Source organism: Bicyclus anynana, chromosome 12 (genome assembly GCF_947172395.1).
Source record: "Bicyclus anynana chromosome 12, ilBicAnyn1.1, whole genome shotgun sequence".
In the NCBI taxonomy this organism is placed as follows: Eukaryota; Metazoa; Arthropoda; class Insecta; order Lepidoptera; family Nymphalidae; genus Bicyclus; species Bicyclus anynana.
The window spans coordinates 13,571,870-13,596,874 of NC_069094.1; the positions used below are offsets into that span (position 1 = coordinate 13,571,870).

General features: G+C 36.2%; 1 protein-coding gene across 1 annotated transcript in view; it reads left to right on the top strand.

Moving 5' to 3' along the window:
• LOC112055811 (protein timeless homolog) overlaps positions 1-7,426 on the top strand; it is a 39,242-nt gene extending 31,816 nt beyond the window's left edge. The window contains exons 18-22 of the mRNA XM_024096020.2: positions 3,639-3,797; positions 4,257-4,454; positions 5,253-5,449; positions 5,587-6,034; positions 7,314-7,426. Of these exons, the coding sequence (XP_023951788.2) occupies positions 3,639-3,797; positions 4,257-4,454; positions 5,253-5,449; positions 5,587-6,034; positions 7,314-7,399 (1,088 nt within the window). The 3' untranslated portion in view covers positions 7,400-7,426. The remainder of the gene's footprint in view (positions 1-3,638; positions 3,798-4,256; positions 4,455-5,252; positions 5,450-5,586; positions 6,035-7,313) is intronic.
• The last annotated feature ends 17,579 nt before the right edge of the window (positions 7,427-25,005 follow it).

Sequence of the window (25,005 nt, forward strand, 5' to 3'; positions counted from 1 at the left end):
TTAACGTGTTATTTTTCGGTATATTAAAATCTATCGGAAGTGAAACCGTTTAATTTAACCGTGAAAAGACAAAACGCTGTCGGCCATCTATATATGGTTTCATGAAGTCACGTTAACACTAAACCTTAATCAAACAGTTAAGTATTAGCGGTTTAACGGTTACGGTTAAGGCTTTGTGATTGTCAAAAATATTAGTTATTAATTAGTTTGACGTTTATTCCTTGGGTAGGTACATGACGTCACAAAATGGACGACAGCTATTTTGACGTTTGGAAAAGTTTAATAAAACAACATAATTTTTAAATTGAGTTTTATTTGAAATACTTAAATTTTTTATCGATACATTTCGTAGTATTCCATGTACTATACGAAATTAATATTGTTTAACTATAATTTGATATGAGTCAACTACCCTATTATAAAAACCGCATTACATTCCGCTGCGTAGGTTAAAAGATCCAAGCGTTTCTTACCATTTTGTTATATTTTTTCATGAGCAATAGTGTTTTTTCTATTCGATGAAATGTAGGTAGCAAATGAGATTTCAATCGCGTACATTGTAAGTAACTGTAACAAATAAAAAACATCAATTAAATTAAGACCATCTGCAAACACTGAGGCAGGCTGGTGAAACTAGTTACTCTGATCAAGTTAAAAATATTCCCAACTCCACCAGACCGGCGCGAAAAAGTACTAAAACTAATCTATTTTATAGCAAATTGGATTAGAACGTTACTCAAAAAAACGTACACCAAGTGAATGCTTTGGATAAATCTACGGCTCTTTAGAGAAAAATCTCCAAAGGAACTTTAAATGAGTCCGCGAGATAAAATATTTTATTTACAGGGCTGCCAACTTGTCCTTTTTTATTAAATACACAAAGTTGGTTATTTTAATGGAAAACATAAATATAGTGTAAACACAAAATGTATCTTTAATTACTAACTCGTAGTTGTTCGGTCACTTTCTTTAAGTTTTTTCAAATTAAATTGTTCAGTTTATTTTATTAAAGTTCATAAGTAAATGGGTCTTATGAATTATAATTTTTGTTAATTATGTTGTTAGCTATTTTCTTAATGATTCTATTTTTTCAGTGAAGGTCAATTTTAATTTTTATAGATAACTAGCGGACTCGCTCAAGCTTCGCTTTGACTTATTAATTTATTTATTTGCACGTCTTCCCTATCCCTACCTTACACTACCATACTCCTACCCCTACCCCTACCCTACCCCTACCCTACCTCTACTCTACCCCTACCCTACCCTACCCCTACCCTATCCCTATACCATAAACCTACCCTACCACTACCCTACCCTACCCCTACCCTACCCCTACCCTACCCCTACCCTATCCCTATACCATACCCCTACCCTACCACTACCCTATCCTAGGATTTAGGGGTTTGAAAAATAGATGTTGGCCGATTCTCAGACCTACTGAATATGCACAAAAAATTTCATCAAAATCGGTCGAGCCGTTTCGGAGGAGTTCAAGTTCGAAAACCGCGACACGAGAATTTTATATATTAGATTTAGATCAGCGCTGTATGTCCAATACTTGCTTGATACATGCAGCACAATACTGAGCTGGATCGTTTTTCAGCGTTGTGCCAAATATGACATAGTGCTGTCTACTGCTTAGACCACTTTTGATTTTTGACTTCCCTAAGTGGTAGGCATTACAATTTTTTAAATAAATGTTTTTTTCGTTATTTTTAATTTGCTAATGCCTACCATAGTATTGTATCATTTTCGCATTAGCATATGATACAATAATTATCTTTAAGATTCATTGGTTGTTCTTTGTGACAGACAAATAAAAAAAATAGTAAAACATTCATCACAAAATGTAGATGTGTAATTATGTATTTGATTTATTTTTATGTATTTTGATTGGCAACCAAACAACCAACCCTATTACACCTACGGTTCTGGGACAATACTTTCATTCAATATTTTATTTTTATCCGCTTTACGGGCTTAAAATGTTCTAGTTTCCAGCCATGGAAGCTTTTTGTCTGTGCCGTTTAAAACTGTATTTAGATTTATACGAACATTCGCTGTATACGAGTCGCATTTTGGACAAGATTTGTGTATGAAACATTTAAAAACCGTAAAGTGAGCGAAAGTTTAGTATGGGAGTGTTTTGTCATATTAATCTCTTCATTTTACACCGAATTTTTCATACACTGAATTCAAAATTCAAAAATCTAAGCGCTTACGTAAAATATTAAATGTGTAAAGCTCATTTATTAAAGTAAGATTCAATGTAAGTGTAGAATAGATAAGTGATGGATGTTTCTTTGTTCTATAAAAGCTGAAAGGTCATCCCATACTCCTACCGTCAAAAATTTTATACCATAGTAAACAGAGGCACGTATTGTATTTGGATGCTGATTTTGGAGGTAGCTGGTAACAAAGGTCCGAACACTCAATCGTCCAATATAAAGCGTAATTTTTTTTTATTTTCTTCGTGAAGAAATCATCCTCATACGCCATTTTGTGGCAAGCCTTCGCTAAGATTGGGGATGGAAGTTAAGTACATGGCGATTAAGGATCTGATTTTTCATATTATTATTCTCGGGCAAGAAGAAAATTTGCGTATACCAATTTTTTACACAGCAGTTTATCACAAAGGAAGAATTATATAAATGTTTTATTAAAGTAATGATAAAAGTTTGAATTAATGTTCTAAAGTTTTAAAGAAATCGCAATTATAAGCTTTAGTTAGTAGAGGAGATAAACACAAAAATTTCATTTACGCTCCATTTATTATTGGATTCTTTTTTATAGTGCCGGCCAACTAAAAAGAAACGTCTAGTTAGAACTAGCCATATGGAGCAATCTATACTAATATTATAAAGCTGGAGAGTTTGTTTGTTTGTTTGATTGATTGAACGCGCTAATCTTAAGAACTACTGGTCCGATTTGAAAAATTCTTTCAGTGTTAAATAGCCCATTTATCGAGGAAGGCTATAGGCTATATATTATCCCCGTATTCCCACGGGAACAGGAACCACGCGAGTGAAACCGCGCGGTGTCCGCTAGTAGCTAATATGGCACAAAAGTTGTCGGATGGCTCTGAACCAAGATACATTTTTGACGATTCGTCATTTCTATACATTCTGTATAATATAAGAGGCACTTTTGACACAACATGTAGGATACAACATTTGTGCCATTTTAACTATTGCTCCTAATGACTACTAACGATTCGTGCCATTTTTTTTGTTAACTGGCATTTTAATAAAAAGTCCCAAAATGAATGATCTCTTTGTGTGCTTCCGTCTGAATAATTATAAGCCAAAAAACACTGATAATGTGGTCAGCTAATATCAAATGTACTGAATCCCCACGGATTTATATAACACTAGCTGCCGCCGCGCGGTTTCACCCGCGTGGTTCCCGTTCCCGTAAGAATACAGGGATAATATATAGCCTATAGCCTTCCTCGATAAATGGGCTATCTAACGCTGAAAGAATTTTTCATATCGGACTAGTAGTTCCTGAGATTAGCGCGTTCAATCAAACAAACAAACAAACAAACTCTTCAGTTTTATAATATTATAGTATAGATTTAGAAAATGAAAAAAAATTAAAAAAGCGATACAATTACAATATATTTTGGTTGCTTTTAGATCCAATGGCACTGATATTACCCCGAATGCCTCGTAAGCGATCTAAGCGCAGTTTCGTAGACAGAATGCTAGAGCTCGGCGTAGTACAGGACAGGAAACAATGTCGCAAGAAGAAACAAAGGAAAGCTAAAAGCACCGCCGATGACGACAAATCGAACGGTGAGTCGAGTTTCTAAGCAATTGAACTTTAGCCGGTGACTTGTATTGCACTATTTTCTTTCCAGTCTCAATGTATTTTTGTTTCGGAAAAATTTTACCATCTTTATTTTATCTTTTACAGTAAAACAATCTTTTACTGTTTTTGTGAATCATTGCATTCATTTTGTTTGTATTAACAAGAGCTATAAAACATCTTGGTGATTAAAATCGTTTCACTGATTAAATAAAAAAATTCTTAAGTTCTGCCCAAACTCATTTCATATAGAAAAGGAGACTATTGGCAATATATTTTTTTTTTGACATATTTTAATTGATATAAAATACTTTTCATCCAGTAAATAGTTGGATGAAGGTTGTCTCTAATTTGGATAGAATATAGCACAATTTTCACGTCAACTTCAATCAAGACTGATGCCAACCGAATTAGCCATTGAAGATTTTTATTTATTTGTATTGTAGAAAGTTCTTCAGAGTCTGAAAGTGAGGCGTCACATTCCGACAGCGACGCCCCGCCGCCCACAATAAACATCAAACCGAAGAAAACCAACAAAAAGGACGCTGGGAAAAAACAACAAATTAAAAATAAAAAGGGAGCTAAAAGTGTGGAGCTAAGTGCCAATGAAATTGCAAAACTGCTGGTGCAAGCTGTCGATGAGGGTAACTTTGCTCGTATTTTGCTTTTTAATAATGCCGTTATTGCGATTTTCAATTTTCGCTCCCCCATTAGGTAACGAGGCTTTTTTTTATAAATATTATTTGTTTTTACGTCCATTGCAAGCGTGTTTTTCTACTTTTTAGGGTATTTTTTTATTTTGGAATAGAAAAGGTGCTTTGGCTTTGGCTGCTATTCTAACGGTGAACGGACAAAAAATACGCTGAGTCTGAAATTCCAGAATCATCAACTTAGCGATAAAAAAAACAAATAGAGCCCAATGATTTTTCCTTTCTAACCCTCGATTCAGAAAAGATTTACTGCGTGTATGAATATATGTCTGTCTGTGTGCTACGTAGTAGTTTCCACACGGAGGAGCCGTTTTTTGGATATCGTTTTTCGGATTATATGAAGAAAGTGAGCTGTGATAGCCCAGTGGATATGACCTCTGCCTCCGATTCCGGAGGGTGTGGGTTCGAATCCGGTCCGGGGCATGCACCTCCAACTTTTCAGTTGTGTGCATTTTAAGAAATTAAATATCACGTGTCTCAATCGGTGAAGGAAAACATCGTGAGGAAACCTGCATACCAGAGAATTATATTAATTCTCTGCGTGTGTGAAGTCTGCCAATCCGCATTGGGCCAGCGTAGTGGACTATTGGCCTAACCCCTCTCATTCTGAGAGGAGACTCGAGCTCAGCAGTGAGCCGAATATGGGTTGATGACGACGAAGAAAGTTCTACGATCGGATCGGATTATTCGCATGGTGATAAAAAGAAACTAACTCTAAGTTATCTTTTTTAGGTTTCACAGAAGCTTTAAGATGGCTAGCAGAAAATCTAGAAGAAGTAGCGTTGGATCAGGAAGCTGAAGGTTTTGATCCTACAGCAGAAGGTACTGCACTAGTTCCCATATCGAGTGAATCTATTGAAGCTATGGATAGTGCTTTATTCCTTGAAGTATTGAAGAGTATTGGTATTGCACCGCCTAGTGATGAACAGGTAATATTAACACTTGTCACATACATTTAATTAAATGTTTTGTTTATTTATACAAAGTTTTTTTTTTTTAAATTTCGGTGCTCTGGTTAAGAAAAGAAAAGTATTATAATAGAAACATAACTTATTATTGTTTTTAGGAAATCTACTGGAGAATACCAAGTAACTTACACCATGAAACCATTCGTAAAAGACGAGAAATAATTTTAAAAGCGATTAACAAAGAACTCATCGTTGACAATTCAATTACAAATACAGTCGTTCCAAAATCCGCAAATAGTCAAGAGCCAATAGACAAAGCCGAATCGAGCGATGACGATGATTTATTCGATAATTTGCGTAAAATACGAGATAATAATCCGGTTATAAGTGATAATGTGTCAAATAAAAGTGTATCGAATAATAGAAACACATCGAATCGTAAACGAAGTCGAAGTAACGATCCCGATGAAGGCAATAATCGAAAGATGCAGAGGATCGAGGAAGTTAATGATGAGGAGGAAGATATTTTGTCGTTCGCCAAGAAGACTTTGCAAACTGATTTGCCTGATACTGAGGATATACTGAGTGGACTCCCGCATCACAGTGGTGAGTATTTCATTTACAAATAACTTCTAAATCAGTAAATAAATAATAAAAAGGCAAAAAGAAAAGGGGAAAAAACTCCTAGACGTCTCTTTTTATTTCTGCGTACTGTTTTTATAATAGTAGATAGCAAACGATCATTAAATACACTAAAGCTATATTGGTCTCTCTAACATAAACTGTTAATTTAAATAAACAATAAAATGAAAGTTAATCAGTGCCAAAAAAGCGTCACTGTGCATTTAATGGGCCAGTTACATTCCAAGATATTAGATTCTATTGTTTTATAAAATCTGTAAACACAATAATTTCAAAACATTTTGAGTACCTTTATAAACTATATTTATCAACATGTTACATACAAAAATTTCAACACAAATACTTCTTTTCAAAATCACCAAAATACGTCCGCAAAATAACCAACGTAAAATTATAAGTCCATTTAGGTAAATTTCTTTCTTTTCATTATATTTGTTTAACAAATGTGCCTACAATTAGTATGGAGATTCCCTTGTAAAGAAAAGGATTCAACAGTAATTTAACGCTGCAGAGCCCGTTTACACTTTATCGTGACGATCATGAAGTTTGCAGCAAATCGATGCGATTTGAATTTAATAAAAAAAATTCAGTACACAACATGGATTTTTTAGGAATTTATAAATTTAAAATTAGTAGTTACTTAATTGCCTAGTTTTAGTCTGTTCTATTTCTTTTTTGGGTATTTTTTGCACTTGGGCATTAAAGTTGTGCATAGGTCTGTTTGGTGCTGGTCCCCGCTGGAGTCACTCCAGTCAACTGAGCTCGCTTCAGAAGCTTAGCAGGCCACCCTGGTCACCGATCGCCAAATTAAGTGTTGCTGGGGAGCTAATTTATGCTGTGCGTTGTTCAGATACACCTCTGCATTTACGCATATCGTGTTTCGGTGTTTCTTCTTCCTCCTTCTTTCTCTTCACAGACGACTGATACTGACACACCCTAGAACCGAAAGATGTGTATTTATTGAGCAGTTCCCTGTTATTAGTTCTAAAATCGTTTTAAGTTTGCCTGGTTGAGTTTAATGACATCGTAAGCCAAGTGGATTATAAAGAAAATTTCTGTAACATATACGAGTATATTTTATTTACGATATTATAAAAATCAAATCGATCAACCAATTTTCAAGTTGCAGCGAAACCAACGAACACCAATTCACTTTGTATATAAGCTATCATCACGACAAACTGTGAACCGGTGTCTAGTCTTAATTAAAAAAGAAATGTGAAAGTTATCTCGTTTGCTTCAGATGACAGCGAGCGGGAAGACGAGGCGGCTCGCGCGGGGGGGAGACGCAAAAAACTACGAGTAATTAGCGACGACGAATCTGAATGAGCAATTTATTAAACATTTCTTTAATTATTTTGCGTTTTATTTGTATTATCATTTTTGTGTACATCCTTTTGTTTCGAATGAAGTATGCACAGGGAGTTTGACGCACGGTGTCTCTGCTCAATTCCCTTGCTACTTCCCACTGTTGATGTGTGTTGCGGCCTTACGGGACCGATAGTTTGCCAAAGGCTTTGTTTACGTTTAGGTACTGTAAAACCGCTGGATACCCGCTGGTATCTATAATATAAAAATGAATCGCAAAATGCGTTGGTAAGCGCAGAACTCAACAACGCCTCATTTTTTTTAAATGTTCGTTGAAGTTCTAGGATGGTTTTTACGGCGAGAAAAATTTAAAAAAACTAAAAATAATTTATACTCCCATACAAACTATCCGTAATAATTTGAATTTTAATATGTATAGTGTAGGGATAGGGTAGGAGTAGGGTAGTTAAGGGTATGGAAGAAGTGCACAAGTCAGAGCGAAGCATGACCGGGTGCCTAGTTTAATATGAAAACTTCAAGAATAAACTTAAAATCTTGTTGTAACATTTGATATACCTATATTCTAAGGAAATAAATATTGATATAGCTGGTGACACTTTGCCTATTTTCAAAAATAAACTAGAAAAATATTTTTTAACTCAGTACAAAAGGGATACCTCTTAAATGTTATTTTTATCTTTAGATTATACTGTTTTCTTTTCTTTTTATGGTTATATTAGTTTAATTCTGTTAATAATGTAATTGTGTGATAGATCCATATCTATATTTTCAAACGCAAATCTAAAACAGTTTTCTCCCTAATTAGTCTAATTAACCTATTTATTATTCTTTTATTTGTTTTTATGTATCTATTCGAGTACTAAATTACGCATGTTGAGGTAACCTATACAGGAAGAAATTTTTTCAAGTACGGATATTTTTATATTTTGTACATAAACAAAATTTAATGAACACGTATTTTTTCTTTTTTTTTTTAACTCAACAATAACAAAGTTATCGTTAGCTAAAGTTTAAACATTTAAACAGAATTTGAGGGTCACCCTATCGCTGTACTAAGTAATAGCACAGTAATAGGCAACTACAAAATCAGCTGGTAGGTACTAGGTTAGCGAGCGCCCGCGCCGAGGGCCGTTGACCTTTCTACGTTTATTTTTGTACCTATTATTTTTTATAATAATTAAAGGTCGTCACTTTTGAGTTGAGTATCGATTTTCCCTTCATACTTTATTGGGCTTAGGACCATCAATAATGCGTAGTAATAATAAAAATTATAAACTTTCGATTGGAATAATGAAATACAAATGATGATTATTATTACGCAAACTTTTGCATTAAAGGATGATTCGACTTAAATGCGCAAGCGACGGCAGATTGTCTGTCACTGGTCGCCCATCGGCAATTCGGCAGGCGTCCTCAGGGATTTTTCGATCCCCTCACCCCTGCCACCCCCGTCAGCCGAAGCCGAAGCGATATGACTACTGCCGGTATTTCTTTGTCGGCGTCTTACAAAGTGCCGCCAGCAGTTGCGCAGTTTGTTTGGGAATGTGTCCATTATTTTGTTATTTCTGAGACATAAATTGAAAAAAAAAATTACATAAAATGTATCGAACTGTTTGTAGATTTATGTTCTATTAATGATACAGAACCACGAAAAAAAATGTCCGCACTAAAGTCCGAATCACCCTGTATATGGGTCTATGACACAACAACTTCACTAATCTATGTTTTTGTAAAACTCGATTTTAATTGTCATAATCTGTTGGTACCCTATAAAAATAAATAAATAAATAAATAAGTAGGTACTAGGTACTCTTGCATAAACATCAATATCACTATAACAAGTCGAGGGGTGCACCAAATCTGTACACTCAGCTACAGATTATCAGGCACTTCCGCTAAGCCCCTCGTGTTTGTAGAGACGCTATTATTTCTGAGGGGAACTTCCCCTATTCGTTTTAGTTAACCTATCGTCGAATCTCCAGAATTAGCAAACTTTTTTAATGAAACAGCTCAACGCTTGATCGATCCCCTTTACTTGTAGAAGCAAATCTTGAGAATTATTCATAGCCCGATTAAACTTTCTAGTCATAGGGTAGATACATAAAAATCAGTACCTACATGAAATGTTTCATTTTCTATACACTGAACTATAAAACGCGATGTTATAATGGACCAAGTGCCTGCGTTTAGAGCCTAGCCTAGTGGATATGACCTCTGCTTCTTATTCCGGAGGGTGAAGGTTCGAATCTAGTCCGGGGCATGCACCTCCAACTTTTTAGTTATGTTCATTTAAAGAGATTAAAAATCTTCGCGAGGAAACCTGCATACCTAAGAATTTTCTTGATTTTCTGCGTGTGAGAAGTCTGCCAATCCGCATTGGGCCAGCGTGGTGGACTATTGGCCTAACCCTTCTCAATCTGAGAGGAGACTCGAGTTCAGCAGTGAGCTGAATATGGGTTGATGATGAGAGGAAACCTTGGACACTTATAGAAAGTAGTTCAGATTTCATTTCGAAGATGAATCGTGGAAGGAAAATGGGCACGAGAGCACTCAGTCGTTAATGGACAAAATTTTTGGATAACACTAGAATGAACCAGACCTTTTCGTATCCTGACTCCGATTATAGTATTTACCTACTTGTGAATCTACTTACGTTGCTTATCGATCGCAGAGCCCATAGCTACTTACCCTGAGTGCGCAGTGGTAAAGGGGCTGACGCGAGGCATTAGGTAAAAGGGTGGTGAGTAAAAACTCGTTCGTTTGCAAGCACGCATATCTTACACTAAGGGCACTGGCGGCTTCCGCCCTCAGGTGAAAACCAAATTCAATTTAGCTACCTTACCCCCGCGCAAATAAAACGGTATCGCGTAAATAGATCTACACCAGCCTCTCATCCCGCGCCGAAACCAAAATAAAGTTTAATAGAAAAGTAAAGAATATACAAAGTTTACCTATGTGCTGAACGCCAGAAATACGGACGTAGGTACCTACTTGTATTATAACTAACGGTTTACCTAATCGAAGAGGATGTAACTACTATACTTACCTATAGTTTAAATACCTATATCTATCTACAATGTCATAATCCTAATCTGGTAAAACCTCAAACTGCTAAACGGGCTTATATGCAACTTTTAAAAGACTTAGTTAAGCTAATAGTGCCTATTGTGTAGGGATTGTAATCCGGAAGAAAAAGATCTGAAAAAGAAAGCTGTCACACCATTGACGACCTTAGATACCTTATGTAACGCTGAATATACAAGTAGGTTGGGCTGAGTGGTCCAGCTGGCCTATTCACTATTTTGGTCTTTAATATCAACCTTTTAAAATAAACATCAAATCAATTGACATCTTTGGCTGAGTCTTCTCGGACCAAGGCGCGTTTGGAACCCTCGTCACTTTAATGTAAAATTTTCGACTATTATTACTACCATTAGATTAAGCTAAATTATGACATAATCTTGACCTTTCAACAGTGCTTGTAAACTAAGCCTATAAATTATGAGATTGTTGTGGGCTCTTCTCGGACCAAGGCGCGTTTGGAACCCTCGTCACTTTAATGTAAAATTTTCGACTATTATTACTATCATTAGATTAAGCTAAATTATGACATAATCTTGACCTTTTAAAAGTGCTTGTAAACTAAGCCTAATTGAAATAAATTAATTTTGATTTTGACAAAATGCCTGTTCTACCTACCCTACCTTCTACTTACGTACATAGTACTTTATGATATTCATCGGTAACAAAAAGATTTATGGTAAATAATATTTAGAATGATATTCACCGGTAAGCACCGGATGATATTTGTTACATAAAATCTCAATTTCGTAAATATCAACTAACATACGTCAGAGATAATGAATTAGCCTGCAGCTATAAACCAGGTAAATTTCAAAGTCGAACAATTTTTTTGTTTATTGAGCTAAGTAATAGTGCCTCTGCACTCAAATTTAGATATTAGAAGCAAGGCCTATTTTACTAATAAAAAATGTAGGTAGATATTAGATACGTAGCCATGATAGTCATAAGGACATGACAATTGACAGCAAACGTCAAATCGTTTACTGCATTGAAAACGTCATCTATCCGCCATTATTACCCTCTTTTATCTATTATCTCCCAAGAAATGCAACACTAATACGTTGCATTTCTTGGGAGATATTGAATATTATTTCGAAATAATTAAAGTAAATTCGTAGATTTGTTTAATCAAAAATAGTTAAAAAAAATATCTTCTTTTATTTCGGCTAGGGTACAATGACTGATCCTGGGCTCCATACAATTTTGGACCGTCTCCTTTTACATAGTTTCGCCAAAGTAATAATATCTGCGTTCCAAGATACGTAGTTTCCTTAGGACTATCTACCTATCTACGTAAGTACCTAATACACGGATCCAACACCTATTCAACGATAATACTCTCAATGTAAGGAAGCCGATATTAGAGGATACATTCTATAAGTAGGAATTTCAATATTCAGCCTTGCAACAGCAATACACTTTTATGGAGCACTTTCCGGTATTTTCCTTACATTGCAGCCGGCGGCGTAGGTTCGTGCATCCAATAAGTATTACAAATATCGTGCAATATCACCAGCCCGGGTAAAGAGTTGCAATACAAAATAATAAGTAGGTATCCAGCTCTGAATATTCATACGAGCAGCTCGAACCGAATGAACAATCATGAAAGAGTCTGGTTCTGAAATATTCGTAACTATATCTTGGCAAATTTATTCGTAAAACTCTCAATGATCTGCGGGGTCTGGGGGGGTGTAGCTATGAATGAAAAACCCACGACTGATGCACCTCATTTCCCCGCACGCACGATTTCACGCCCGCGCAGTCTTTACCCCCGTCAACCGCATATCTTGGGAGTGTCATCAACGAACTTGCCAGACTATAAAGTGTTTTTCGGATAGCATGGGTACGGTCTTAGTGGCCTTGTGACGTTCATAATACGTACTATTATCGTGAATCGTGGCAAACTTTCAAGAGTGAAACGAACTGTCACCGTAGCCATGCTATTTGAAAAACACTTTAGCAGACGCCTCGCGGTTTTACCTGCGTAGTTCCCGTACCCGTGGGAATACGGGGATAAAAGAAATCCTATGACACTCACAAATAACGTGGCTTTCTAGTTGTAAAATAATTTTTAAAATCGGTTCCGTAGATTCAGAGATTACCTTCTACAACATAAAAGTTTACCCCTTTAAAATATTAGTATAGATCAAGCCGTTCTGACTAAATATGACGTTATGTTATGGACCCTGCGAAGATATGGAATACCTTTTCCGCTTCTGTATTCCCTATTTAATTATTTCAGCTTTAACGCGGGATTTATTATACTTTACAAGTTAGCCCTTGACTACTATCACGCCCCTTTTCGGTATCGTACGTCTTTGCTGGTAGGGTGGTTTAGCCATAGCCGAAGCCTCCCACCAGCCAGACCTTGACCAGTTAAGAAAATATCAATCGGCGCAGCCGGGGATGCGGGTAGCTAAAATATACAAATCCATCGTGTACCTATACCATTGCGCCATGGAGACCGTCAGGGTAAATGCATATTATTGATTATCTTTTAGCTACCCGCATTTCCACTTTTGGCTCCATCTTTGCGTTGATTGCTACAAATATATGAAATTAAAAAAAACATAGATACATACATACAGCCGAACGTAGAACCTCCTCCTTTTTGGAAGTCGGTTAAAAAGTCATCAAAATTGGTTTTTAATTGAATTTTACACATGAAAATTCAAATAAATGTTCGTACCTATGTCTAATAATATTGTATTACCTGATCTGTGCTATTTTGTGCAAACACACAGCATCTCTGTGTAACGGACTAAGTAGTTGTCATGTAGCTTAAGATCTACACAGATTGACGGGAACAAGGCCAAGTCCCACAATGGACGTGCTTCAAACAAGAACTTTTGCACTAGAGGGTGATTTACTTACAACAAATAGTTTTTCTAAAGTATACACTAGGGAACTTAAGCTTACATAACCTAATAACTATATAAATCATGCCCACGTGGAATGGTGGCAAGAATACTGGCTGCATTTCCGAGCTGGAAAACCAGGCTGATCCTTTGCGCAAAAAATAAGCCAGCCCTTCTGTCACCAGGAGGGCTTTTCTAAAGTTGAATTAAATGCTTAGGAAGAAAAGTTGCAAAAGCAGTGATCGAACCCACATCTTTCTACTATTGCGATAATAGTTTCCTAGTTGAAAATAAAGTATCATCCAATGTTGAAAAATTTTAACAATGCAAGAGGAAAGGAAGTGAATGAAAGAAAGTGAAGGAAGTGAATGTTGAAAAATTTTAAAAATCCAAGAGGAAAGGAAGTGGGAAAGGTGTTTGTTACGCAAACCAAAAGAACCATGATGGTTAATAAAGCATCCACTTGGAAATATCAAAGTCGTAGACTTCAAAAAAAGGGTCTAAAAATTGAAAGAAAAACACAAACACACCAACCAAACTCCCCTTAAATTATTCACGAAAATCGCGGTCGGAAAAAACATCAAGGATGTTTATTCTATATAATACCAACTTCCTCGCGCCTATTCAAATGTTCAGCGGGCTATTGAGAGCGAGAGCCTGCGATGGCGAGACACATCTCATGTTAGGGAGGCTGAAAGTTAGTCAGCCTGATATTTATTATCATCAGCCATTATGAATCCGCTGCTGGACCTAGGCCGCTTTTAAGCAGCGCCAGCTCGCTCTATTTTTGTCCTATTACAAGTAAGTAATTAGAGTAATTAGGACATAGGCTGACTATAGCCTCAAGCGTTCATTGAAAAAGGGTCCGGACTCCGAATCACCGAGAGGTGATCGATCTTCACTTGCTGGACTATTGTCGTATACACTCCAACTAATTTGAGAAGAACGGGAATATTCATAGTCATAATTCCGTTTATTTATTTTTATTGTTTTCCGTACTGGAACACAATTAAAATAAAGTGTAACCAACATTGAGGAAGTTTTAAATATTATCATCCTTGTTTATAATCCTTATAATAGACTAATTGCTATGGGCACGACCTCTAGTGAAGAAAGCGTTCCCCAATCTTTTGAACAATTTAATCAGTTACCAACCCAGTTAGTTGTTTTTTAAGGTAGCAAGTTTCAAGGGACCAAAACCTCGATTGTTCAAATATTTTTTTATATTTTCCTCGTCATTATATGAGAAATCAAGTTCCCAATAGCCCAAGACGTTAAGGGTCTAGCGAAGGATTGCTACGAAGCTAAATGTCTATAACTACTGGAGAATTGATGCCTTATAATAACCCGAAGACAATATCAAAGAATTACGTGTAATACTTGGACAATTGAGGTTCTTGACTTTCCAAACCTTCCAAAACCACCACGGTTCAAGCTCCATATTTGGCTGGCGTACTTACCTGTGGTAGGGGCATAGGCTGACAAACTCTGTCTTCCTAAAACGAGGTTGGTCCGACCACCGCAGGCCGTCGGTCCAATTTGAATGTTCCAGCCCGGCGTCATCAATCTCGTGGGCTGTACGTGCCCATTAATGCACCCTCGCGCAATTATCCACTCGAATAAAAACGTTTTAAGTGTTAAATTAACGATATCTCGCCGTTCACTTGTCTGAGGGAGTGATTAATACGTTTACTTCTGCGCGAATGCTGGAGACGAATCCGAAAGCTTTTTAACTGATTTCGTCTGTAATTTTATGTTTATCTCTCTTTGGACAATAATGAAAATGGGTACATTGAATCCACCACGTTCGTTGAATAAAACGTCGTCCACGTCGTTCGTCGTTGAATAAAGACCTACTCGTACCTTCAGGTGAATTCCAAGATATCTATGGTACAGTAAAGTAGAGTTGCATTTTATTTTTGCATCATTAATTTATCATTATTACGTGCAATTGGTACAATCATCATCATACAACTCATATTCGGCTCACTGCTGAGCTCCAGTCTCTTCTCAGAATGAGAGGGGTTAGGCCAATAGTACACCACGCTGGCCCAATGCGGATTGGCAGACTTCACACACGCAGAGAATCAAGAAAATTCTCTGGTAGGTTTCCTCACGATGTTTTTCCTTCACCGTTTGAGACGTGATATTTAGTTTCTTAAAATGCACACAACTGAAATGTTGGAGGTGCATGCTCCGGACCGGATTCGAACTCACATCCTCTGGAATCGGAGACAGAGGTCATATACACGGGGCTATCACGTTTATTAGTACAGTATAGTGCTTATTTTAACTGTCCAACAAACCCATCCTATAAGAAAAAAGATATGGAGTTTGTTAATGTTTATGACCAAACGGTGTTACATATTCTGCAAGGCTAGGAATAAGCTCTGTCTACCTTATTAAGTGCCTTTAACAATAATCTCATTTCAAATTTTTAAGTCTTAAAACAGAGTTAAAATTTGAAATGAGATTAAACTCAAACTTAGTGTCACTTAAAAGTTACTTAAGAAAAAATTGGTTGGCGAGGCTAAGTACCTATTTAGTCATTAAAAATTTTTCCCGACATTACAAGAACCAAGTTATATAAAAATCTTTTAAAATTATTCTTAGAAGCCAAAGTGAAATACAAGTTCTCGTCTTTGAAATAAAAATGAGCTCTATTTGGGTTTTTTTCCAAATTGGCCGCTTCTGTTGGTTTTCAACCGACGAAAAACGAAACGACGTGTATATTTTTTTTTAAGTATGAACGTGTAAACATTTTAGTGACTAGTCCGATTATGATATTTTTTTTAATTGGTATAATTTTAATTAGATACCATATAAGTTTGGAAGGTAAATTTGGAAGGCTAAGGGTAGGAAAAGAGGAGACGATTGATTGTTTACCCATTAAATTGTAAAGTTAAACCACGCATAAGTTTTTATAGTGTAGGTAGTTCAATTTTAATAACTTTTTTTAATAAGATAGGAGGACTTATGAACAAAAGTTAATCCCATAATAGTTTGAGAAAAGTTTGGGTGTAAACCTAAAGCCTAAGGGTGGAAAAATAGGGGTGATATATTCACCACTAGCCGATGCTTAGCAGTTTCACCTGCGTTTCCGTGAGAGAAAAAATAATTTACATAAACAGTATTTGTGATTTATTGTTTAATTTTATTTGTAGTTATTCCTGCAATTTACACTACTGCATTGTTTGTTTGTTAAATATGTATACCAACTAAGTAAAATATTTTCATCGTTGCAAAAATAAAAACTTAATTGAAAAATTTCTCATTATGCAAATAAAACCTGTTGCAGAAAGATGTTACTCCCCTGGGCAAGGTAAACCCATTGTGAGTGGGGATAATTAAACAAAGTCCCCGCATTATTCTCTGAGCGTAATGTCTAGAGGTGTGCACAAGACAAAACGACTCATTCCAAAGAGTTATTCAAAGAATGAATCGCTCTGAATGAGCGATTTAAATAGAGTACCATTTTTATCTATACTAATGTTATAAAAAGGTAAAGTTTGTGGTATTGTAGGAGTAATCTCTGGATTTACTAAACCGATTTTAAAAATTCTTTTACCACTAGAAAGCCACGTTATTTGTGAGAGTTGTATATCCCCGTATTTTACGGGAACGGGAACTACGCGGGTGAAACCTCTGAGCGGATAGTCTATTTTATATTGTTTATGACTAGGTACTTCAATTTATGTAGCGTTCTTGGTGGTACATTTTTGCATTTTTGAGAATTGATCAACTGTTTTTAGTGTTAAAAACAGTTGATCAATTCTCAAAACTAAATAATAAACATAAATTATATAAAGCCGTGAGAGCGTAGTAGATATGACCTAAAAAAACATGGTGAGGAACCCTGCATACATTCTCTACGTGTGTGAGTCTGTCAATCCGCATTGGGCCAACGTGGTGGATTATTAGCCTAACCCCTCTCATTCTGAGAGAAGACTCGTGCTCAAATATGGGTTACTAACACATAATAAGTGCGACCTTTATACTTGGTTTATTTTTATTATTTCTATGAAAGAAAAATATTAGGTATTCATATTTAGAATGAAAGACACAGCTCACTAGCTCTCTAGTTTATTTCCATCTTCAGTACCCATCCCTACTTCCTAAAGTTGCCGTAATCATCGTCCTAAAGCGTCCAGTATTAAGCACGACAGAGATTTTAATTAAAACGTGGTTGCATGTATATTAAACATTTTCACTAAGAATATTATCGCGCGGCGAGAACACAAATTAGTGTCTCTCCATGAAATATTTTCCCCTGTTTGACAAGCGTAGGTAGAAATTTTGAGCACACTTTTTAATGGTTTTCATTCAACTAGATATACCGGCTACAGCAGGATATTATACTCTATATGAGGCAACATATACTAAAAGTTTAGGTACAAATATGTTTTTATTAATGAACTGTCGGAAAATTGATAGACTCCCTTACAACGTCATTCATGAAGTCACAGCATCGCTTTGAAATAATTTCCATAGAGATAATGAAATTGCTAGCAAGTAGCTTTTGTATTTCGTTCCTTTTACATATTTCTGTTATATTTTTAAATACTAAGTTATACTCATTTTATTTTGGTGTTGAAATATAGAATATAGATATAAATAAGTATATAATTTAGTGATTCCAACATCCTGGCAACCCAGGAGAATATATAACACATTATTTTCAACAGACTCATTCGTAGACAGTTTTCAATTTGCCGATGTTTTGAGGCACATCACTATTTACGCAGTCCTATCACGCGCGAAGCCTTCCGGCCATCTCGACCGGTGGTTGTTCAACACAACAACCTTTTGTTTAGCCTCGGGTCGAGTTTATTTTCTACAAATAACATACGAGATCGACTACGCCGCATTTAAAGCGTCTTGCCAAAGATTTAAACTATAGAAATGCTATTCTAGTACTTGCTGGTTTTGTAGAAGAGCTTAAAGCTTTTTGTAAAAAAGTTCTTTTAAGTAAATGCAATTTATTGCAGCCATGCTTAATTCTACTGCCAGTAAGCATTGCTGATTTCCAGCTGGAAATAATGGGCAGCGGGCTTATCACATAATATGCGCAAGGTCGAATATATTAATAACTAGCGGACGTCCGCGTCTTCGTCCGCGTGAAACTCGATGTAAATTTTCAACTACCCCTACACTACCACTGCCCTACCCCTGCCCTAACCTCTGCCCTAACTCCTGCCCTACTGCCAAAATCACTTACCATCAGGTGAGATTGTAGTCAAGGGCTAACTTGTAAACAATAAAAAAAAACTTTTAACCGACTTCCAAAGACGAAGTTCTATTTCGGCTGTATGTATGTCTTAACAACTCAACACAAAAAGGACACAATCCCCAAGATATCAAACCCAACCCACTAAAAGCCTCAGAATTATGGCACCAGTAACAATGCTTAGAAAAAAAATATGTCACATGTAATATAAGGCGAGTAATCCTAAGAAACGAGCGCTCTTTAGTGGACAGGCGTTTGTCTTGCCGGGGACGTAAATAGGCTTTTATTACCGTCTAAAGCATAGGTTCTCAAAGTTATGACGCTTAACGCCCACTTTAATTAAAAGGCCACATCAGTGAAGAATCGCGATACCATCGCGATAAATATTCTTTTTTATTCTTTACAAGTTACACCTTGACTACAATCTTACCTGGTGAGTGATGATGCAGTCCAAGACGGAAGCGGGCTCACTTGTTAGGAGGAGGATGAAAATCCACACCCCTTTCAGGTATTTAAACTATGATCTTCACAGGCTTAAATTATTATGGTTGATTTCTTACGTAATATTACTTTTTTATTCGTATTTTAAATTACAAAAATATGATAAGTACTTAGGTATAAGAAAAAATAATTTTTCACCATTTCTATTAGACATGTTCACTAAATAGTCAGCTTTAGCATTTTCTATGTTCTTTGGTATTTCACTTACACGTATGTACCTTATTCTACGCTCACTGCAAAACAGCTAGTTTTAACTTGGTCGAATTAAATACAATTTAAACGACCGAACTTGTTAAAAAAATGATTTCATAAATCTCTCTATAAACAAGCAATATAAAATATAATGTACTGGTTGTTAGTTTTTCCTTCAATAGACACCTATACTAGTTATGCCTTAACGGGCCTTAATGACCCACTTTGAGAAAGACTGGTTTAAAGTGTTGCTATAAAAATACGCTCATTTAGTTCCGAGATAGAGCGTCGCTTGAGGTGTCGTAAGTGATATAACCGGCTATTAGGACGGTAATAAAATATCCGTGATATATAGTAGAAACCGTTTGGGTGCAAGCATTCTCTTAAATCACGCTGCAAAGACCCTCGAAAATTAAATTGGAACCCCGTGGACTTAGAACTACCGTCAATTTTAATAACAAGTCCATTAACTATAAGGGCGACCTGGGTGCACTGTGCTCTCGCTAAGGCATTTAATATTGAGTGTATTCGTTACCTTTGGGGGTGTATCAAAGTCGAATAAACAATTTTTAATAGACTGGCTTTTATGTAGTTTTGAAAATATTTGTTTTATATTATATATCTAATTTTTGCATATAAGTATCCTTATTAATATATTTTTTTTTATTGAGAAAGAATAAAATAAGGAATTTAAGCTAACTTATCCTAATAACTATACAAATCTTGCCCACATGGAATTTTGGCAAGAATACTGGCTGCATTTCCGCGCTGGACAGCCAGGCTAATCCTTTGCGCAAAAAATGAGCCAGCCCTTCTGTCACCAGTTGGGGCAACTAGCCACGGTGAAATGATTCGGTAATATAAATATATTAATATTAATTTATATTGATTTCAATTTTTTTTTGTTATAAACTTACACGTACTGTTGAAGGATTTTATTTGCTGATAAAAACTGGCCAATTCAAATCTTGAGCTTTAATGTATTCTAAAGAATTTGGCACCCACTTGGATATCATTTCTTTTGTTGGCATATTCGATAAAGACACACATGTGATATAAAATTTGGCTCCCATTTTCACATCTATGTTTTGGATAATTATATTAACACGTATTTGTCTAAAATACGCAGTAGTGTGGTGGGTACGCAACAGTGCAAGACTCAGGTTTTTAAGGTTTAAAATTAATAGTTACTGTTAGTGAGGGTATAATGTTTACAGTATTTTAAAATAGATAAAATTCTGTATTTGATTTTCTCGTATAAACACGGTGCGTTAGTTAACTACACGTTCGTAGCACTCTGACTACGCCGTAACCTCTGGCTACGTCGTAGCCTGCAAAATAATGCGTTGCTTATTTGTTTTATTGTTTACCTGCTAGAGTAAATGAGCGAATTCAACTAATCACTAGATATTAAGTGACGATGCAGTCTAACCTTCTGCCTATTAGAGATATTTTTGTCTATTATGTTCTTTTGTTCTTACGTACTATGAGTAGTACAGATGTAGGTAGGAGGTTGCCTCGAGTAATGGTCTTTAAAATCGTGTGAGTTATCTATTTTAAAACTATATTAAAACTAGTCATCATCATCAGACATCATCTAAATCGACTTATTTCAAAGGCTCTTTGAAAGGAAAATACTACAGCTAGTTACGTAGTAAGATTTAGGTATTTATTTACTTTAAACACAGAACCCTTGCTGAAGCGTGTCCAACGAACCGGCAACGCTTCGTCAGTGTTACGTTCCAGAGCCTTATTGCTAACTAAGCGATAATAAGCAGTGCGTTACGTAGTGCTTTGTTGCCGCCACGGGACACTGTAGTAAACCGGTCACGCGTCTCAGATATTGTTCACACATCATTTATCTCTTAGATTTAATTATTTATTTACTTTTAACACATAACCCTTGCTGTAGCTTGTCCAACGAACCGGCAACGCTTCGTCAGTGTTACGTTCCAGAGCTTTATTGCTAACTAAGCGGTAATAAGCAGTGCGTTACGTTTGTGGCCGCCACGGGACACTGTAGTAAACCGGTCACGCGTCTCAGATATTGTTCACACATTATTTTATCTGTAAGATTAAGGGAGTGTTTCTACTCCCATTTTGTAAACTACTCAATACTAAACCTAAAACCATATCAAAAAGCTATTCATTCCTACAGGTTACCACACGAGTAAACCGTGCCATTATGAATTATTTTTATTTTTAAATAGTTCATGTCATTGGCCACAAAAATTCAGGCTTTCTTGTAAAAGAAAAATCTAGGAGGCCGCGCTGATACAAAAATCGAAGAGGCCATGCCCAATGGTTGTAGAAAAAGTATAGTAATACTCGTGCTAAAATGCCATTATATGACAGTGGCATAAATAACTATTGTCATTTTATAATGCCATATCATATGCCCCTACTACAGGCAAATACCGTAAGCAATTATGAGATTTGGAATTAGGTGGAGCTTTCAAAACTCTTTTTAATGCTGAAATATTGAGGGTTTGGTTTGGTTTTTCACAAGTCTCGAGGGAATCGCGAATTTTTTTAGGATAAAAGTAAGTTCCAATAAAATAGGTTTAGCTGTTTCAGAGATTAGCCCTGACAAAACGAACAAAACATTAATAAAAGTTGGTTTGTGTTTTAGTGTCCTATAAAATACCTACAAGCATTTGAGAAAATACAGTTTTCTTTAAATCGCAGACATACACTTAAATTTTGTTTAAATGTAGAGATGTTTTATGTTCTGTGGATTCGAACGTATCCCATTGATTGGTAATAGGTTGCTCAAAAAATTCAAATTCAAAATTCATTTATTTCAAGTAGGCTTAGTTTACAAGAACTTTTGACACGTCAGTTGACTATTTGTAAAGTTTCTACCACCGGTTCGGAAGGCTGGTTCTGCTAAGAAGATACCGGCAAGAAACTCAACATTTGCTCTTTTGAAATGAAAAAGTCATACAGTATTATATTTTACAATTGAAAACAATTACAATTTCTTATAGTTTTCCTTTCCGTTTACTTGTGAAGGTGGAAGCTGATCCAATGGCCTCCAAGCACCTTTATCATTAAGGAACTCATCAATAGTATAGTAACCTCGACTAAGTAAATGTTTTTTAACACATTGCTTAAAGTTGTGCATTGGCAAGTCCATCACTTGCTTCCTTAGATACGTATGTACTGTTGCTTCAGTCAACCTTCCATATCTGTGACAACGCTACTTAGGTTCCAGTATAAAACAACCAAGTAACTTGTGCCCTAGCACACAAAAAACACAAATTGTCGGCTTATCCGCCGCGAGCGATTTATTCAAACGACCAATAAATATTCAAGAGTAATTAACCGCCCGCAGCCTCCGCGCGATACAGGCGGAATATTTTTACAGCCGACGAACGCTTAATCCTCCCAAAGGTGGATTAACGGAAATGAGATCGTAAAATATTTCAATGTTAAATTCAAATTATTTTCTTAGATTTACGTCATCAGCCTTTTTGAATGCCCTCTACAGGGTCAGAGCTCCCTCCTATACACTGAAAAAAAAACGTCATACCTAAAATACATAGCAAACCAGGCCTTTAATTTAAAAAAGAATGTGAAGTATTGACAAATCTGATGTCTCGATTACACGACCTGTCGATAGCAAATGTCATTCCCATACATTTTTAATTTTTTTTAAAAGAATATTTGCCATATCTTTTTTATTTATTTTTTTAATATGACCAATACCATTACCCTCTAATTAGTCGGGAAAGACTGTTTTAGTAGTAGGTACGACAATAGACCTACGGGGCGGGGATCGAACCACTACCATTTGAGCTATTGAGGCTGTAAATTATTATGTTCGAAGCGTTTGCGTTAGTAGAAAGAGTATCGCACCACGGCTACAGGCCCAGACACGCTTGCAGCCGACAGTGTGTTGTATGCTCCTTATTCTTATCCTAAAACTAATCTACCTTGCGGCCCCAAGATAACAATGGCGACCTCGTAGCGAATAGCGAAGTGTTAGCTAATTAGACATTAACTGCATTACAACCACTCACTGAATTTTTGTAGCCAATGACATAGAACTATTTAAGATTAAAATAATCATTGTGTTTACCGGTTACATTACCAAACGACCTGTAGGAATGTATAGCTTTGTGATTTCCTAACAGGCCCGTAATCTAACAGATAAAATGATGTGTGAACAATATCTGAGACACGTGACCGGTTTACTACAGTGTCCCGTGGCGACAACAAAGCACTACGTAACGCACTGCTTATTACCGCTTCGTCGTCATCAACCCATATTCGGCTCACTGCTGAGCTCGAGTCTCCTCTCAGAATGAGAGGGGTTAGGCCAATAGTCCACCACGCTGGCCCAATGCGGATTGGCAGACTTCACACATGCAGATAATTAAGAAATACTCTGGTGTGCAGGTTTCCTCACGATGTTTTCCTTCACCGATTGAGACACGTGATATTTAATTTCTTAAAATGCACACAACTGAAAAGTTGGAGGTGCATACCCCGGACCGGATTCGAACCCACACCCTCCGTAATCGGAGGCAGAGGTCATATCCACTGGGCTATCACGGCTCAAAACGCACAAATCTTTCGCCTTTTATTACCGCTTAGTTAGCAATAAAGCTCTGGAACGTAGCACTGACAAAGCGTTGCCGGTTCGTTGTCTCGATTAGACACTAACTAGACATCAAGTGGCTAACAGAGAACCGCTGTATGCGGATCAAATTCAAAGTGTTTGGAAGGCCTAGGTCCTGCAGTGGATCTCCATTAGCAATATGATAGTTCACTCATATCAAATTTAATATAAACAATGCGTGCAGTACATGGAATAAGAATCCGAAATCTATATCAATTAATAAAAGTTAATAATTTCTTATAAAACCTAATTTAAATATCACGTATTTGTTCAAATTTTCCAAACGTCAAAAACGCTGTCGTTCATTTTGTGACGTCACTAACACACTTGATGTACTAAACATCAAACTAATTGTTAACTAATGATTTTGTCAAACGCTCTGTTGTTATAGTGACGACATGACAGTTGAAACATCCGTCATGGCCGACAGGCGTTTTATCTCGTATTGTAAAAACATAATTATTAATAAAAACTAAAATTTTCATGTAATCACGTCTCAAAAAAATATTTAAAAAAAAATTAAAATCTCGTAATTAGCACAATAATGAACTATTTAAGAACATTTAAAACAAAGTGTCAACTAGCCTATTAAGGATGATGATGATGAAACATAGACACGCCTAAATAAAGAATACATAAATTACTTTTGAAGTTTATAATAATTTTTGAATGCGAAAAGATATGATAACTTCAATTTGATCAAATCAATTTATAAAGTAATAATTTCACGAAGATCACTTACTTAATATATTTATCTGAGAACCAATTTTAAGCTTCCCCCTCACGCATTTATCCTGCCTTATTCTCTATAATGTATCTCTGGGGAACTTTCACGTAAAGTATACGGCTTCTATTAAGCTCTAATCAGATTTATTGAGATTGAATTTTTATTCGGGCTGGATCAGTGTTGCAAAAAAGCATCATATCTAAACTAGCCAGCGCTGGCCATCCTTACCAAGACTCGCTACATTAACACGTTCGCGCGGTACGAGGTCAATTGACCTCGTATGCCTAGCGTGGTCAAGAGTTACGAGGTCGATGGACCTCGTACCGCACTACATAATGTTTTAGTATGAGTTCAAAGAACCTCGTACCGCACCAGAGGAAAGTACAGAAA